The 20,289-nt window shown below is 33.4% G+C and overlaps 2 protein-coding genes across 2 annotated transcripts; both read right to left on the bottom strand.

The window, feature by feature from the left end:
• Positions 1 to 2,201: 2,201 nt before the first annotated feature.
• On the bottom strand, positions 2,202 to 2,933 carry LOC106439817 (receptor-like protein 35). Its single transcript, XM_022697723.2, has one exon. The coding sequence runs from the start codon at positions 2,931 to 2,933 to the stop codon at positions 2,202 to 2,204; it is 732 nt and encodes a 243-aa protein (XP_022553444.2).
• Positions 2,934 to 6,309: 3,376 nt separating this feature from the next.
• Positions 6,310 to 10,637, bottom strand: LOC125583707 (receptor-like protein 19). Its single transcript, XM_048751149.1, has one exon. It carries the CDS (start codon positions 7,774 to 7,776, stop codon positions 6,325 to 6,327), a length of 1,452 nt encoding a protein of 483 aa, XP_048607106.1. The 5' UTR covers positions 7,777 to 10,637; the 3' UTR covers positions 6,310 to 6,324.
• Between the last annotated feature and the right edge of the window lie 9,652 nt (positions 10,638 to 20,289).

Genomic DNA, 20,289 nt, shown 5'->3' with positions numbered 1-20,289 from the left:
ATGTGCACACTTATGCAAGTTCATACCAGAGATTTATAGAATCACCTCTTTCTTAGACAACAAAAATATTCCCTTATCACTCATGTGACCGAGTCTCTTAAGCCATAACTCCATGGAACCATCATTCTCCACCGCATAGACAACATCTTTAGAGACCTTAACCTGCATCCAATAGAAATATGAAGATATATTACCTCTAGCCACAATCAAAGAATCACATGAAAGATTCAATCTACCACCACCGTGTAAACTATAGAGACCATCAACATTAATTATTCCTATTAATATCAGATTAATTTGAATATGAGGAACATGCTTAACATCCTTAAGCACAAGTCTAGTCCCAAGACTAGTTTCCAAGAAAATATAAAAAATGCCAACAATTTATGTCAATCTATAATTCTCCATCTTCATAAAAGTGTGGTTCCTTAGAGTATAGGTAGAGAAAAAATCTGTTGTGATGTAGCATGAGTAGTGGCTACACTATCAACAACTTGGCCGGTGTCTCGGCATGCAACATTAATGGCATCACCCTCAAGCATAATTAGAAACGTATTATCTATAACTAGCACCTAATCTACACCTTTTGCTTGCTTTCCCTGCTTCTCGTTCTTCAAATTCCAGCAAGTTTTCTTCATGTACCATTTCTTTTGACTTAAATAGTATTCCATATTTGTAAATCTATTGGACTTGCTCCTAGTCCTTCTCATGTTATTGTTACTCTTGCGCTCTTTATATGAACTTTTCCCCTTAACATAGTAACAAATTCATCGAATGTAAAATACTAGCATTCGATACCCTTTTTGCTTCTTCATTCAAAACATTTTTATTCTCTGAATCTATCAAAATAACAAATGCGGAGTTACAAAACATCTTAAGAACTTCCCATGATTCCAGTAATGTATCAAGAAGCCACATACCGTGAATCTCATCATTAATGATTAAGCGTTTAAGCACACACCAATTAACCTAATGTGCCAACAATACCACAATCGAATAGTATGTTATTGTAGCATTTTAGGATCGAATCCACAAAGAACTAGAGACTTATAACACCAAGAATACATAAGTTTTCTTAATCTAAGCAAACAGAAAGAGGTTTATGATCTAAACTAGTGAAATACAAAGATACCCAAAAACAAATACAAGCAAATAAAGACAAGCTCTTGGGTCAAGTTATTGATTAGAGTGATAAAATACTATCTCAAGATGCTAAAAAAATCAACAATTGCTAATCTTTAGGCCTAGAATCACTAATTTAAGCTAATCCACCGCCGTGGCAATGGCTCCTATGCTAATCAAGTTCTTAACATCAAATGTATTTGGTTAATTACCATCAAGCGTGCATTTAAATCAAGTCCTAATAGCCACTGAACATCCCTCTCATCAACCATCGTTGGCTAAGCAAGTAAAGCACATTGATTGATATTTCGAGCATTTCATCGAACATCTTTCGGTGCTCGGAGTACTCCTGTTTCAGTTAAATTTGGTGATTGGGTTGTTAAATAAATTTGTTTTGCGTTGTGATGAAGCATCTTCAAAGTATATATCTTTTGGGGGAAAAAATCGTCAAAAATATACATGTGTGACTATGAAATCAACTACTCCCTCCGTTTCATTTAGTTTTTGTTCTAGAATTGGACAAACCGATTAAGAAAATATTTAATCTTGTATATTTACTAAATAAAAATATCATTATTAGTACACATAACAACATTTCAACCAATAGGAAAATTGATTGAAATATAAAATTAATAAATTTTGCATTGAAATTATAAAATGACACTTATTTTGAAACAAAAATTTTAATCTACAACGACAAATAAACCGAAACGGGGCAAATATTTCTTTGTTTTACTAAAAACCCGTTTCTTCCAATAAAAAAAAAAGATAGTGCATCAGAGACGCACAACTATAAACAAGAAACAACGGCTCATACAATACAAACATATTTCGGGTAGCTGAAATGATTCCCAATTATTGATGCTTAAACTTCTTTAGCTGCAATCCCGTTCCGTCTGGTTGGTTGATTTTCTTCTTCGATATTCTTCAGCTTGGTTTTACGAATGATATACAAACATAGAAAGATCAATACATTAATTTTGTTTATTCATTCAACAAGACAAGATTTTAGTCCTGAAGTTTTCATGTAAAGAACGTTACCTCTTTAATGATGTGTGGTTCTTATGCTTTGTGTTTGTTTAGGCCGAAAAGGTTAATGAGCCACTCTGGTTTGTAGGAAACAAGTATGTTTCTCCAAAGAAAACACCTGGTATGAATCCTATTGCAGCTGCAATCCAACTTAGCATCTCTTCTTGTTCTTCCTCTTCTTCTTCTTCTTCTTCCTCTAGCTCTGGTGTTTCAGATTGTTTCCATGTAGCTGTGTGGATATCAACACAAACTTCATCAAGTAAAGGACCATGCAGTCCCAGATTTTCCCCGGAAGAAGAGCAAGGCTTTGTGCGAAACTGAGTGCCTCCCGGTACTAAACCTACAAGCTGGTTATGAGAAAAGTTCATGTAAGCAAGGTACGAGAGGTTCCCTAGCTCTTGCGGGATTTCTCCAGAAATTTTGTTTTGGGAAACATCCAGTGACTCTAGCTCCGCCAGGTTTCCCATTGATAACGGGATCTGCCCGGTGAAAGAGTTGTTTGTAAAGTTGAGCACATGAAGCTCTTTCAATAAACCAATGGTCTTTGGTATCTCTCCTTCAAATCTGTTCCCCGAAACGTCGATCGCTGTGAAGATTTTTAGGATGCGTACTAGCTCCATTGCAACACCTTTATTAATCAAAACCATTGAAGCAACATAATAGCCGCTACCCATGTATTTTTCGTTAGACTGATCTCCAGCTTCAGTCGCTAGACTGAACATTGCAGTCCAGTTCACAAAGAAATCTGATGGTAAAATTCCTTTGAAGTGGTTACTAGACATGTCGAGGATTCGCAACTTAGGAAACCCTGTTTTTGTTATCGGTCCATGGAAGGCATTAGAGCGAAGGACAAGAACTTGCAGCTCTTGCAGAGAACTCAGCCAGGAAGGGAATTCGTCATTTAATTTGTTTCTTTCCACATTTAGAACTACAAGAAAAGTGTTACGGATCAAAGATCTTGGAAGCTTTCTGATGCGTCCTGAATTGAAGGATCACTTTAGCTGGATGTTGGATATGATCCGAGAAGGCAAATGACACTTTTGGAACTGAAATGGATTGAAAGGATCGTCAAGAGATGCAGAATGACTCTTGATATACCCACGATCTAAGGCTAACCACCTAAGAAAGAATGAATGTGTTGGCTAACCACCAAACAACCCACAAAGATGAATAAACGGAATAAACTCAAAAACATAGACTGATTTTATTCATAAAAGAGTTTAAATATTTATACTAGATGTGGTCAAAGAAAGATATAATTATTTGTGGGAATCACACATCTAGGAAATGAAAAATTTGACTAGAAAATAATAAATGAGTCAAAGTTGCTGAGTTTGAGGTGGACTGGTCAAGGAGACCCTTAGACTACTGTACAGGTTCATTCTGGTTGTTCGGGTCCATGGTGGTAAGGATCAAGAAGTGGGCTTGACGATCCGTACGGCCCAAATTCGCGAGAACTGAAGATCACCGGTTTTGTAAATTACATAACTCTTTCATCTAAACTCCATTTGATCTGATTCTTGTTCGAGGAGTTCCGTAATTGAGTTGAGAACATTCTCCAAGTGATTCCATGCATAGAAGCCTCGAGGTTTGGAAGATATGAGTCAAACAATGAACATATATCTTTACTGCTTCCATGCTGGTTGGCTCCAATGGACTGATCCACGAACCGGGGCACATCATTCTCTTCCTCTTCAAAAAGATTTGTCCTCAAATCTGAAACATTAAAAGGAAAAGTATTATAATCAAAAGAACCATAGTCGGCACAATGCTCACCTTGAGTTCGGTCCATTTTTTGAGTGGAAGATGATTCTTCTTGGTTGGCTTGATGACCACGAATTTGTTCTTCATCTAGCCCCTCCATTGGCTCATATGTGAAGTCATCGAAAATTGGCAATGGGACTTCCTTTTCTGGCTCGGTTTCAACGTTCTCATTCTCCAAAGTCACCAACGGTCTTTGCTTTTGACACTTGTTAGCATAATGACCGATCCTATGGCATTTGAAGCACCTGGTAGAATGAGCTTTGCTTGTGGGTTTCACAGCTTTGCTTTTATCAGAAGACAACACATTAGTTTTCAAATCAGAATTTGAAAGAGAAGAAAAATTACTTTGCTGTTTTGGTGAAGGAGAAGTGTTGGTGTTTCCCTTCTTTTTGAGTTGCCGGATAGCATGAATTGCCTTATGCAACATCTTCTCTAAGCTGACATAAGTCCGTAGCTCATTCTGATCAAACACATCACGGTTGCTTCTCTTGGCTTTGGTGAAGGGACGATCACCACTTCTGACCCACTTCTCATCATCATCGAACTTGTTTTGTCTCTTCCTTTGGTTTTTGTGTTTCTGCACAAAATCAAATCCATTAGAAGCAAACTGTTTCTTATTTCCAAAAATCATTTGCTCTTTTTCTAACACAGTTTTAAAAGGAAAGTAAAAGTCTTGTTGTGGTTTTGATTTCTTGAGAAGTTCAAACATCCTGAAAACACTTAACAAAAGAGTTAGCAAACAAAAATCCTCAAACTCTCAAAGTGTTTAGCTCACGATTTTTAGGTGATCACTCAGAGTTCTTTCCACTGGTTCAAAGGATGATAAGCAGTCAAAATTCAGCAATCAAAGTCCAAAAAAAACTTTTGTGGCAAAAAGAAAAGATAAAGAAAAATGAAAAGATTTTTGATATGGATCCGCCTTAACTGTCCTAAGGCTGGGTTTCTCTTCAGTCAGCATGGTTTCTCTTCCACCACTCCCCCCTGGATTTCTCTTCAGAAGTGATTCAAGCCAAAACTTTTACTTTTTTTTTATAATAACTGGCGATCACAAGGGAGTAAAGAAACATCCCAGATCCAACAAGAAATAAGAAAAGATAATCGTGGAGAGATGAGAAGATGAAAATATGAAATGAAAACAAACTAGTCAAAGTGGCTCTGATACCACTTGATACGCCCTAAATCGGGAAGGATCACTTTAGCTGGGTGTTGGATATGATCCGAGAAGACAAATGACACTTCTGGAACTGAAATGGATTGAAAGAATCGTCAAGAGATGTGGAATGGTTCTTGATATACCCACGATCTAAGGCTAAGCACCTAAGAAAGAATGAATGTGTTGGCTAACCACCAAACAACACACAAAGATGAATTGGCTGACCGCCAAATCAACAAGCCGTTCACACCAATGAACTAGCTAAAGAACTCTCTCTCTCACTCAAAGAAGAAACGAAAATAAACTCAAAAACATAGACTGATTTTATTCATATAAGAGTTTACATATTTATACTAGATGTGGTCAAAGAAAGACATAATTATTTGTGGAAATCACACATCTAGGAAATGAGAAATTTGACTAGAAAATAATAAATGAGTCAAAGTTGCTGAGTTTGAGGTGGACTGGTCAAGGAGACCCTTCGACTACTGTCCAGGTTCATTCTGGTCGTTCGGGTCCATGGTGGTAAGGATCAAGACGTGGGCTTGACGATCCGTACGGCTCAAATTCGCGAGAACTGAAGATCACCGGTTTTGTAAATTGCATAACTCTTTCATCTGAACTCCATTTGATCTGATTCTTGTTCTAGGAGTTTCGTAATTGAGTTGAGAACATTCTCCATGTGATTTCATGCGTAAAAGCCTCGAGGTTTGGAAGATATGAGTCAAACAATCAACATATATCTTTACTGCTTCTATGCTGGTTGGCTCCAATGGACTGATCCACGAACCGGGGCACATCACTTTCCCACGAGTTGGTTATGACCAACGTCAAGCCACCTTATACTTTCGGTTATAATCTCCGGAAGACGTCCACTAAGACAGTTTTGTCTAACATTTAGAGTTTGGAGAACGCTATTGAAGTTTCCGACGCAAAGAGGGAATGAACCGTTTAATTTGTTGTTAGATAAATCGAGTATGGCTAGAGAGCGCAACGCACATATGAAAGAAAGGATCTTTCCCGTTAAATTGTTGTTGGCGGTAAACAAGTAACTCAGGGTCACCCCATGATTCGTTGGACTTCCGAAACCGACTAAAGTGTTGCTGGAAACGTTGACGTATTGCAGAACTGGAAGCTTCCGTAACCATCCAGGCACTTGGCCTTTGATTAGGTTGTTGGAAATGTCTAGCTTCTTCATGTTGCGTTGGGTTGGTATGAACTCTGGAAACTCGGTATCTGATACCGCACCCTGACAATTACAACTCACTCAACAGTGGAGGGTCTGAAACCAAACTAGTGTTTTCAGATGAAACAAGGTTTCCTGAAATATCCAGTGTATCTAGTGACTTGAGAAATGGTAAGTTTGCATTCAAGTCAAGTGTAGTTGTGGTGTTCAAGTGGGAGAGGTAAAGACGCTTTAGTGACTTGAGATGCGAGAAGATGCTCAGGTCAACTGAGCAGCCTTGGGTGTTGAGATGGGAAAGGTCAAGTCTCTCAAGGTTGGATAATTTGGAGATGGATCGGGGGATTGATCCCATGAAGTTGTTATTACCAAGGCGTAAGTCTTCTATCTTAGGTGATAAAGATATATTCCCAAGCTCAAGAGTGCCATTGAGTTGGTTATTTGACAAATCAACATAAGCTAAAGAAGGAATGGAAAAGAGAGAAGAAGGGGTGGTACCAGTAAAAGCATTGCCGCTTACGTAAAAGAACTCCAAGTTGGAGAGTAAGCTTATGTTAAGTGGAAGCTTGCCTACGTACTTATTGCCGTAGAGCGATAATTCAGTCAGCTTTCTTAGATTTAGTAGCATAAGAGGAAAGTTACCACTAAGCTTGTTGTTTTCAACAGATAAGCTGGTGAGCGTTTTCAAACTGCCAAAAGAAAATGGGATTTCACCGACAAAATTTTTTTGTGAGAGATCAAGAACAGTGAGATGGGAAAGACTACCTAGTGAAGTTGGAATTTCACCTCCAAAGTTGTTCTCGCAGAGGCTAAGAGAGGTGAGATGAGAAAAAAAAATCCCAAATGAAGATGGAATTTCACCAATAAAGTTGTTAGCACAAAGGCTAAGATTGGTGAGATTCAAAAGGTTTCCAAGTGAGGATGGAATCCTACCAGTAAAATTGTTATGAGAGAGGTGGAGGGTGGTGAGTTTAGAAAGGTTTCCAAGTGAAGCTGGGATTTCACCACCAAAATGATTACTAGAGAGCTCAAGAGTGGCTAGCTTAGAAAGGTTTCCAAGTGAAGATGGGATTTCACCACTAAAATGATTTCTGGAAAGGTCAAGAGTGGTTAGCATATAAAAGTTCCCAAGTGAAGATGGGATTTTACCAATAAAATCATTATTTGAAAGGTCGAGAGTTGTTAAAAAACGAAGGTTTTGAAGCCTAAAAATAGAGATTTTGGAATTGAGCTGACCATGGAGGCAGCTGTCACTAAGGTTGAGCATGATCACATCCCTAAAATTAGCATCGCATCTTATACTGTCCCAAGAACAACAATCACTATTATATACCCATGACACTGTCTTTGGAAGCCCGTCTATACAAGGATTTTGAATCTTGAACTCGTTTTTGATCTCCAGGATGGCATCCCTTTGTTCAGGATGACACAAGTGTCTAGTAGGAGCGGCAAACAAATCTTGAAACAAGAAGAGAAAAGAAAGAGAAATAGGAATGAGACTGATCGAATTCCAAAAACCTATCATCTTTAAGCAAGAATGAAAATTTTGATGTTAACATATCTGCCTTCCCATCTCTATATATACAGTGATTATTTAATTATTTTACAACAATATCAAGTAATAAACAGTTGGGTGATTGATTAAGCAGCAGATACTTTCTTTAGTTTAAAATTTTATCTTTACACACAAAAATTTTACTCCCTCCGTCTCACTTTATTTATCGTTTTAATTTTATACACACAGATTAAAAATATTTAATTTTACATATTTTCAAAATAAAACTATCATTGTCTATACATCTAATTATACTTCAACCAATAGAAAATAAATTAGAGAATATTGTTAATAAATTTTGCATTAAAAATATAAAACGCCATTTAAAATGAAACAAAATTTTAAATTTAAGATGACAACAAATATAAAACGGAGAAAATATATCTCAATCAATCATTTTAAGTATCTAATCATAAACAAATATATATATATATATATATATATATATATATTTGTTTATTTATTTTTCGGTTGGCTACCTCAACATAATTGCTGTGGTTGCAAATATGAAGTTTTTTTTATTAAAATGGAGGATTACGATTTACGACTTTATTAAATAATTAATCTTAGATTGCGATCCGCGTTTGAAAACGCGGATTTGAATTTTAGATAAAGAAATGTTAGTTGGTATTAAGTAATTTTTTTTAATTTTGATCAACATATTTATGTTATTAAAATAATTATATATGTGTTTTAATTTTATTCATTTTTTTATATTCTATCCAGATCCGTAGTTGAATCGGTAAACCCAATGATGACATGAGAAAAAAGGTGGATCGGTCAAATATGAATGGGTTCTAGTCTTTTGGGAAAATATAAAACAATCTAGTTTTCAAATGACATACATTTTCTGGACCATGTATTTATTAATGCATTGATAGAATAAGGAGAAAACTGCCAATAAAATCCTGAACTTTCAAATTAAAGCCAGAAAAACTTTCAACTTGTGTTTGAGCTAAAAAATACTCCAATTTTTAAATGTTGACCATTTTAACTTTTATTTTTTGTTGGCTGGACCATTTTAGAAACTTGAAAAGTCAACTATTAAACCGTAAACGTCTGTTAACTTGCTAAACAACATCATTTTAAATACTACTAAAGATTTTTCTTCGACACAATTACCATTATTCTCAGCCTCATTATTATTCTCATTAGTCTCACTATCATTTTCATTATCACCTTTTTCACCGACTTGATTTTGTTGTTCAATCATAGATTTTCTAACACTTTCTACTTAAGATCTCTCACTACGACGAACCCGAAGTAATCACATCGACCCCTTCTTTTGCATTATCAATGACTCTGGGTTTTGGAGATTAGAAGATTGAAAGATTAGAGAATTAGAAAATTTAGGTTCGCGAAAGAGAAGATGATTTAAATGTTTACAGATGTAAAACGACATTATTTCATTAATGTTTAATCAGTTGTTAAAACGACATTGTTTAGTGAGTTAACAAATGTTTACGGATTTAACAGTTGACTTTCTAGGTGTTTAAAATGGTCTAGTCAACAAAAAATAAAAGTTAAAATGACCAAAATTTGAAAGTTGGAGTATTTTTTTGTTCAAACATGAGTTCAAAGTTTTTTTGGCTTTAATTTGAAAGTTCAAAGTTTTTATGGATGTTTTCTCATAGAATAAGGCATAGAGTATTAATGTTCCGTAAGGAAGGGAGTATTAATGTTGTTTAAGGAAAGAGTAGTTATTAAACTATCAATATAAAGGAGAGAATATTAATGATTTCGAGCGGGTTTAATTTGTAGGAAAAAGGCGTATTTAATTTAAAAATTTACAAAAAAGTTCGGTGCAACACAATCTTTTAGTTTTAACAGAAGAGATGTTTAGAACAATGGTATGGTTGACAAAAAAAAAAAAAAAAAAGAACAATGGTTTGAAATGAATGAATAACAATTAATAAAAAAATGTTTTGAGTAAATATAACATAACAATATAGGAACAATATTATTATACAAATAAAGAAAAAATAACTTATGAAATATTATTAACTTTCCACAGAAATTATATATATATATATATATTGTATTTAAATAGATATTGAAAAAATATACTCAATGTTAAGTTACAAATTAAACAAAATGGGTAGATAACTGTAACATATTCAATCATTAAAAACTATATTTATTTCGTTTGGTGAATAACAAATGATTTATTTAAAAATATATATATATATTTCTTAATTTATGTGCACAGTATAAAATGTCATCTAAATAAAAATGAAAAATGTATTTTGTATGAAATATAATATTTTGTATACAACTTTATGTAGAAATTATAACTAAATCCCTAAAAATCAAATTCTCCCCAAGTTTGGAGAGAAAGATCCAATCCGACAAATATTGCAACAAAAATATATCCGATATCATATCTCTAGAGATAACCATATGAAACGTTCAAAAGATAACCGTATTGGAACTCCGGCTGGAGTGCCCGCCCTGGGTTCGAGTCGCCTTGGCCACTTTTCCGCCTATAACCGTGCGTGTCCGGATGAAAGGCGTCGTGGGGATTAGTCTGGGCTTACCGTCTGGGAATCCCACGGTCATCAAAACAAAAAAAGATAACCATGAAACGTCAAAGTCCAAGTGTTGAATAGCTCGTTTCACACGTTGCGGTTTTACTTTAATTACGGGAATTCCAAAAGTTGTTTGTTCAAGCAAAATAATGACGGTTGTATTTTTTAATACACCAGTGATTTGTTGAAAAGTTACCAGTAATTTGTATCATATTATCGATAAACCCATATTATACAAAGCAGAGTCAATACCGAAAGAAACAAAACAAATTGAAAGAAGTAACTTGGATCGTATTCTTTTTTTTTTTGTTAAGTTTGATATCATTTTTATTTTTAATATAAAATTTATTATTTTATGTTATATAATCATTTATATTCTTCAGTATTTTTTATTATTTCTCGATTTACGATTTGGTGAATAATTAATAATATTTTTATTTAGAAAATTAAAAAAGAAATGTTTTCTTAATCTTTTTTTTTATCATCTGGATATTATTAAACTTTAAAACATTATTACAAAGAGGCTAAACAAAGCCCAGTACACTAATTACAACAGGCCCAAAGATGGGCATAGACCTGGGCGTTCGGATACCCGTTAGCGTTCGGATCGGGTTTTTCGGATTTCGGTTCTCTTTTATAACACCTCCTAGGTCTCATTCTAGTAGATTTGCAAGTACGGGTCGGGTTGGAATATAATATATCGGATTCGGGTCGGTTTTGTATCACATCATAGAACCCATAAAGTAATCATATATCATTCGGATTCGGATTCGGATTATATCGGATCGGTTCGGATATAGCCGAAAAAAAATCTAAAATTTAAAATTAAAACATAAAAAATACATATTTATTTATATATAATTAAGTATTTAAGGTAGTTATTTAAATTATAAATACTTATTGGTAGATAACATATCAAAAGAAATGTGAAATTAAATACTTGAAGTATATATTCATGTTTCATATATTTATATTGTATATTATTTTGGACATTCGGATCGGTTTCTTCGGATATTTTTTTCGGATTTTTCGGTATTTCGAGTTTTCGGGTTACCCGTTCGGGTTCGGTTAATAACACTTCGGGTTCAGATATGTTTTGTACCACTTTACAAGACCCATTCGGATATTTTTTACATTTCGGACTGGATATGGATCGGATTTTTCGGTTCGGGTTCGGTTCGGATTTCGGGTTACGAATATTATACCCAGGCCTAGTGAAACTTAAAGACGACACACGTCGACACTTGGATAATCTTCCTTCCTCCATCGAGAGAGAGGCACGCCGGAGACTCCAAGATTATCACCGAGACCAAAACTTCCGATAACCACCGGCAACTATCGATCGAAGTAGTTAAAAGAGGATCAAATCCAGTAGACTAAGAACCGACGATTCTTCGCTTCATAAGAACGAAATCAATTGCCATCATCGATCTAAAACAACCAATACTCCTGCACAATTATACCAGGCATCTTTAAAGATACGGATAAACTTGAAGATGCAACTACCTATACCAAGGAGAGGAAAAAACAATTGGAGATTCAGATCGAGAGGCAATCGACACAAGAGAAAACAGAGAAGCGAAGGAGAAGGGGACAGCAAAAAAACAAAACCAGCGATAAACCAAAGAGGTATCTCGCCGCAAACAAAGTCGGAGAAGATGATGCTAAGGAAGCCATCAGTTCCCGGAGTCAAAAGCCAGCGAAACAAGTGCTAAAGAAGCCACCGCTTCCCGGAGTCAAAAACCCGATAAACGGAAGACATAGTCGGAAGAAGAAACTGGCAAACAGTTAAGATATCTACTTCCCTCTGAAAGATTTTAAAGAGTTAAGAGGGATGAGTAGAGAGAAAAATTTCTCTCTAAGAAGAGAATATAATGTCACCTAAATGTTTTCTTAATCTATTTCCACAATTCTGAAATGTCATCTAATCCTCTATATATTATTTGAGAAGCATTACAATTTCTTTTTGTAACCACATGTCATCACTAAAATGATTCTTAGAATCATTAGAGAAATATGTTGGTCCATCTAATTATATAATAAACTTTATATTAAACTAACAATAAATTCATCATTAATGTACTTTATTATTTCCTTAAATAAAATTTACGGAATTGCCTAATGTGGTTAAAGTATATATGACAATTAATGATTTTGAATAATAAAGATTTGATAAAAAATAGTGTATCTTCTATCATATTTGTTTAATTTTAAACTATTAAATAAATTAAACAACCACAATAACCATATAATAAAAATTTAGATTTTTATGTATATGTTATATTTTGAATTTTTACAAACGGCTATAAATTACTAAAACTGTTAAAAGTGTCACATTCAAATTTTATGATATATGGTTTAAAATTTTTATTATGACAAAATACAAATGATTACAAAAATTATATAAATAAAAAGTTTAATTTAATTAATTATTAAGATTAATATATATATCATTTTAAATTAAACTATAAACCATATAAAATACAATATTTTAGTTTCAAAATTTACTTTGAACAATTGTTTTGATAAAAGTTTTGAACAATCATTGACAACTTATTTTTTTAAAAAATTTATAAATTACTAAAACTATTAATCCCACAATGAAAATTTTGTTATCAGTAATTTAATTTTTTTCTATAAAAGAAACAAATGATCAAAAAATCTATATAAGTAGAAATCATCATTTAATTGACACTAATATTAAAAATATACTAAATATATTATCTATGTTAGTATCATTTAAATTTAATAACATATCCTATCAAATATAAAAAAAATATATATTTTTTGTATTAATAAAATTGATTTATATGTTCGTACTAATTTAATTATATATTTAATAGTTACTGATTTTTAATTATTTAATATATATTTATTATTTCATAATATGTAAAAATATTTAATACATAAACTAATTTATATGTATAATGTTGATCTCTTAACCTAGTTAAAAGTATTCTTGGAGATTATACTTGCCACCAGTGGCGGACCAAGAATTTTTTTTTACCGGGGTCATCGGCTGAAGTAATAATAATTTTAAGCAAAACTAAAACTGACTTTCTAAGCCTTACGTTTTTAAAACAAAGTAAAACGGGCTCAAAGCCCAGATGAAAACAGGTGAAAGTAAAATAAAAGGATGCAATGGAGGGATTGAACACATGTTAGGGGTGTAAACCTTAAGGATCCTAACCAACTGCGCTGTCGACATTTAAGCCACTAAATCCTGAATTTAAATTTTATAGTTTTTAAGAAGTGTCAGCTAACACCCCTATCAACCACGTGGGTCCGCCTCTGCTTGCCACCTTATTTACGTTGTACAGTACAAATTATATAATCTTATACAATAAAGTAGGGTATGCTCTCTCCTCCTTGCGCCACGTCAGCACAGAAGGAGGGGCATTCGCCGACACTTAGCATCTTCTAAAGCTTTGAATCGCTCTCCCATCGAGTTTGACAAAACATTATTACAAGGCTGGACTATTTATTTCTCTTTATTTCCTATCTTCTTCATTTAAAATTTTGTGCTAATCCGGTTTTGAATATTGGGCTTTATTTGTAGATTGACTATGGCCCAATCTTGTGGTGTCTTCCCCAAAACGTGTGAGACTAAAGATTGACACAGGCGCCGCCGATAAGCAGCAGCTGGTATCCCTTCCGTCAATGAAGATCAGTGTTTAACGGGGTACTCTTTACTTTGATCACAAGCTATTTGAATTCGTCATTGTTTTTTTTGTCGATTGGTGTGATTCTACGAGGCACCGTTACGTCTGTTGACTCGATTCATGCATCGTTATTAACAATCATGATCTTTCGTTCAATGAATTATCTCATTCATTCAACTCTGTTAATCCGCTACTATAAATTATCGCCATAATCCGCTACTAGCCTACTATCTCATTCATTGATGGTCATAGTAAAAAAAATGATTGCCATGATTAATTATCAGTTTGTCTTTCAAAAAAAGCAAAATTCATCAGGTCATTTGATTTATTCAGTTTCGTTTAAAATCTTTCAGCGATTAGAATGGCAAAATCCAGTATGCTACTCGGTGATTTGAATGTCGGCCGTTAGCTCTACCGTTGAAGTGCGTATCCTGAGATTTGGGAGGCTCGCAACGCTAGGAAAGCTGGCGAGACTATGTGCGCCGATATGCTCCTCTTCAACGCAAAGGTAAAAAAGCTTCAATGATTCAACTGCCTTCGTCAAGATAACATAACCGTTTAATCCGATACCTCAAGAAATTTTCGGAAATCACGAGCAAGGCTCATCTTTAAATCCATCGGTGGTGAATCTACATCTTACCACCTTTATAAGCAGCTGCCATGATTTACGTGTTCTAGCTTGAATGCATAACTTTTGTTTCATAGGCGGTAGGTGTTGGGAACCCTAAGGATTTCAAAACGACAAATGATTTCGTTTCAAGACATGAGGGAGAGAGCAAAACAAGAGGCATGAACCGGAAAAGCAGAGGAAATGGGGGAGAAGCACGTGTCTAATGTGAAGCTGGAGAAGTTACAGCTGCAAGATCCAAGTTATAAAAGAAGTGAGAGCGTTTACGAGTTTGGGTCTCAAGGAATAGAAGGAGAGAACCAACTATAAAATATGAAGATGTTCCATATCTTTTGAAGTATAAAGTTTATCTTTGCAAGCCCACTCTTGAGTATGATCAATTGCTCATCTACATTGTTAACCACCTTTCTGAGAATTTATTTGCGGAACTAGAGACATGATTTGGAATATATATTACGACATGTTGATGTTTAAGGTTTTCTTTTACAAAGAATCTATTCCACTTACATGTTACACTCAACCCAAACCACATATATATAACATTGCTTACGTACATTATAGATTATATATAAGAGCAATTTCAAATAAAACCAAAATATATACTAATTAGAAAGTTCACTATTTCTTTTTGTAATAAAAGATTATCAAAAAATTTAAAGTATACAACATATATAATAGAGTCAACGTACAAAAACCAAATAAAACTAATACAAAATAAAAACTAATACAGTAAAAACAAAAAGATTACTAATTGTATTCTGAAATTTAATCTAATATCATTTATTCCAAAAAAAAACAATAGGTAGATCGATGGAGAATAACTTTTCTAAGCTGAACCATCAGCTGCCATGAAACGTCTAAGACTTTCAGTTATGTTTTCAGCATCTGACGGCATTCCAACGTTTCCTTTACAAAAAAAACTAATAACATTAAGTTAATTGCAATTAACACTGAACTAAATTATATAGTGTGGTTATTTAACCCAAAGGGAAAAAAATGAGACAAGTAAATTCTTTCACAACTTTTACCCGCATTGCAACGAAGTAATTCCAATAACAGGAAGAGCTAAGTAGTACAGATAAATAACAAGTAGCATGTGTACTTAAAAATATGAATACACTTTTAAAAATTTATACCCAATAATGAGATTATGACTCTTTTCACCATGTTTAGAGTGGGAATTGAGTGTTTCGAATTGTTCTTATTATACTCTATCTGAACATTAATATTACATAAAACACATACGACCCCACATTAACGACACATACATACTTTTAAATTTTAATATTTAATCAGTAAATAACCAACAATAGCAAAGACTTTAAGTTTTCAGGTTATAACTACGTAACGGTTACTACCTTTCCTCTTCACCTCTTAACTCTTTCCTTGACTCTTAAGAAACTATCAGCCTAACTTGAGAACATACTCATCTCCACGCACGCTACCAAGGTGAAGCAGAGCTTGCTATTAGACGTACCTACACATAACGCCATGGTGAAGAAGCCTCCTCGGGCCAACCGGCTTGATAGCATCAAACTCAAATAAAACAAACACTATATAAAACTAAAATAGAACATCTACAATCACCGGAAAGAATTGTAACACATATCACAATCAAACACACATGGCAATACTATAAAATTAAGTACACTAAATATCGTACCAACTTTACGTAAAGAAAACACACATCAAAGCCAAATCAATCAATAGGAAAAATAATTAACAACACTATAAAAATATTAGTTATTCTTACTTTAGATTTTCTTCACTGTCAAATTGAAATAGAAATCAAATAAGAAAAATATAAACCATTACATTCCCTTTATTTATTATTTTCAATATAAAGTAAATTTCTAAATATTTTATAAAATTAAAATATATTTTAATATAAAATAGTTTTAGTGTAAACTCACCCGGACGGGCCAACCCCTAGTTGTTATAAATAGTAGTTCTGACAATTGATGTCATAAGACAACTTTTAATGGGGTAAGAACATGATTATTGGAGGGTTCTTAAGGTGAAGTTCTTAGCGGAATATAAGAACCTTTCTCTTAACTTTTAACTAAAAAACCTAAGAACCGGCTCTTAAAAAAGAGTTTTAAGAAACAATTCTTAGCTTTTTTAGTTAAAAGTTAAGATACGAGTTCTTATATTCCGCTAAAAACTTCACCCTAAGAACCTCTCAATAATCATGCTCTAAGAATTTTAAGAACATTTGCCTATGGGTTTGCACAAAAATTGTGGACCCCATAAATATTTATACATATATAATATATACATACATAAATATATATATAGTACATATTTTAAGAGTTCCAATGGGAATAACCTCGTTGGAGGTGTTCTAACAATGTTAACAATTATATAATTGTTATGACATGGATTCTGTCCTTATTTTATATATGTGAGAAAATCAAGGAGAGACGAGCTGTTACTTGTCACTGCAATGACCTTGTATTTTTCTCTTTCTTTTACAATGACTTGTATTCGGCATCGTCATGTATTAAACTGTCCAAAGCGTCTCGATTTTCTTTTACATTCTCTTTCTATCGCGGCTTAAAAAACAACGATAACTATTAATTTAGTCAACTATGCAGTTCTATATTGAACACAAACAATCTTGGAACATACAAATTTCGATGTTGTGATAGAAATTGATGGATACATAATTTTTTGAAGACTACACATGTTAGGAACAGAAATATCCGGCTATCCCAATCCTTATTCGACACATATAAAATAAGGACACAATCCATGATGAATTATGTGAAAGACGTTTAAGAAGAGATCAAAAGATTATAAGAAGGAAAACGACGATGAATCGTATTGAGCTAATAATTCAGTGAGAAGAAGTAAAGCTAAATAAGCTTTAGTTTTTCTACCGATTTATGTATGTTTATTGAATTAGGTATTCTTATTTTATAGCCAATTATTTTTTCCTCTAAGTCGGCATATTCCTTTGACCACTCATGAATCAACTGAGCAGGGTTTAATTTGTTAATGCAGTGACGACTGAGTTTTAGAAGCTGAAGAAAAACAACTCCTCAAAGTGGTCTATGTATCAGTCGTGAAGTACTACATGAAGTCGTACAAGAAGTGCTACGTGAAGTGAAGCTGTGTAGCTTACTTGAAGACTGGACTTGGAGTCGACGTAGAGCTAAACTACAAGATACTTTGAGGCTAAGCATGCTATGATTTACCTTGGAGAAGAGTAAATCATCAAGGGAAGATTTCCAAAAGGTTTTGAAGAAGTTTTGAAAATATTCTATAAAGGAAGATTTGTGAATATCTCTTCCTTGAGAAGTTGGCAAGGATAAACCACGAAGTCTACATGTATAAGTAGACAGAGACATGCCTTGGGATAGGTACCACCTCAAGAGAAGACTGTAAGCATAAGGGCTTTGGTGTTGAATTAGAGTAGACACAAAGCATAATGGCTAGGGGTCATGAGGGGGTCAGAAGGGTTCTTGGGTGAGTTTGATATAGGAACGTGTTAGGCTAGTGTCTCTGTCTGGAATGTGACATGTTAGTCAATTCGGAAGAGAGCTAGTAAGACACTTTATCTATGTAAAGATAAACATTCATTATATCCTATTGTAGTACTTTGTGAAATAAATAAAAACATTGTACTTGTATGTATTACTTTTTGTAACAGACTTGTCTTGCACCTTCATAATTTACTTGATAGGCATTGCCGAGTGATATAATTCATTGATAACAATAAGCTCTTCCAGTGTATAGTGAAATACGAAGTCGATTTCAATGAATTTGTAAGAATAGATCTTGGATTTTTTTTCAAAGCACTTATTTTTCTAATGATGTCGAGTTTTCCAGCTTGACGTTTTCTAAGGGATCTAAGAACATCATTATCCCTGAAACCCACTAAGGGTTTCTTAATTTTTTTTTGTCATATTTAAAAATAAAAAAATAAAAAATAAAAATATGAACCAATCGCGGGCCGCCACGTGTCAGTGGGGCCCGCGAACAGTGCAAGAAAAACGAACAAAGCACGTTTCTTATTTTGCATACAGAAGAGCCGTATATCTCCAATTTCTGTGGACCCAGGCCACAAAAACCCCTTTTTTGATGCGATAAAGATGCTCTAAGGGCAACCTTAACGGTAAGTGTCTTAAAAAGAAGTTATTACCATGTTTAACTTAGTTTTTTTAGTGCAGATTAATTATTTGATGAAAAGTTAATGTTTATTAAATACTTAAACGAGTGATACCAAAACAGCTGGCAAATAAATTGTTTAATGAGTTCTTAAAGTGCTTCAGAAGATACTTTCTCCTTCTCATCATTAACCCTAAAGTTGATTAAGTGGAGTGCTTTTTTTTTTGTCTGAACAAAAAAAAGAAAATTTTAAAAAATAACCAATCGCGGACCGCCACGTGTCAGTGGAATCCGCGAACAGTACAAGCAACAGCCGCTTGTGACGTCTAATTAAGCGCTGCTTCTTCTTCTCCTTCTTCTCTTTCCATTTTTTTTAATTAAAAATTTGCCAAACAGCCCTTAAGCAGAGCACCATTAACCCTAGCACTCCACTTGGGGTGTTTAATTTTTTTATTTTTTTTTTGGTTTTTTTTCTGATAAAAAAAAAAAAAAATCAATCGCGAACCGCTACGTGTCAGTGGAGCCCGCGAAACAGTACAAACATCGATGCTAAATCTGGCGTTTTTGGCACCCTTTCTTTCTTTTTTTTATGGGAGACCCCACCACTAATCACTTTTTTAAGCATCTCCATTAAAGATGCTCTTATTATCTTAATTTCTTTTATTTATTTTTTTATCTAAGAACCCGGTAAAATAATAGGGTTGGAACTGCTCTAACCTGGTTTAATGCAAACCATCAAAATCCCAAAATGTTGATCGTACCAATTGTCAAACCATTAAACAGGACCGTGGTTTGCCCAAAATGTGGAATCGTTGTTCCTTAAAATGCGGAATTCGTCAGAACAGCATTTTTCGTCTACAATTATTTAGTGTATTAGGAATTTTCATGTGCGCCATGCACAATAATAATAATTTTTAGTAGAATACTTTTTTTCAAAATAAAAATTTAATTTACATTCGAACATTACTATTTTTATATTTTAACTTTATCTGTTTGAAAGAAATAAAATCATAAATTGTAATAATATAATTCATATTCTAAATTTCATCATATTTATATTTTAAATTTTAATTTTAATTATATTATATTTAATATATATATTTTTTTAAATATGTTCTTAATTATCACTTAGTTTTAAATATGTCTCTATTTGGATATATAAATTGTAATAATATAATATTCACATGCTATGCACATGAATAATAATTTTAATTATAATATTTTTTTTTAATAATTCACATTTGGTCCTTATTATTTTTATATTTTAACTTTAAATATATTATAATCATTAGAACCTCAAAGCCTGAGAAGTTGTACGGTAAGGTTGCTCTTATCTAGCTTATCATAAGGAAACTGATAAAGTTAAATCATCAAAAAAAAAGTTAAATCGTAACTGGTCATCATAAATCTCACCTTACATTTTCTGAAATTCGTTTAAAAGAAACAAATTTCATTCCCAATTAATTTATAATATTTTATCAACAAGTAACTAGTGTTTGACATGGAGGTTCGTGCAGATACTTTTTATTTTATAAATGTATAATTTTGATAT

Source organism: Brassica napus, chromosome C3, assembly GCF_020379485.1.
Source record: "Brassica napus cultivar Da-Ae chromosome C3, Da-Ae, whole genome shotgun sequence".
NCBI lineage: Eukaryota > Viridiplantae > Streptophyta > Magnoliopsida > Brassicales > Brassicaceae > Brassica > Brassica napus.
This window is presented reverse-complemented; position numbering and strand designations above follow the sequence as displayed.

Coding starts and splice junctions, on each gene's coding strand:
- LOC106439817 (XM_022697723.2), bottom strand. CDS start 2,933: ATGTCTAGTAACCACTTCAAAGGAATTTTACCATCAGATTTCTTTGTG.
- LOC125583707 (XM_048751149.1), bottom strand. CDS start 7,776: ATGATAGGTTTTTGGAATTCGATCAGTCTCATTCCTATTTCTCTTTCT.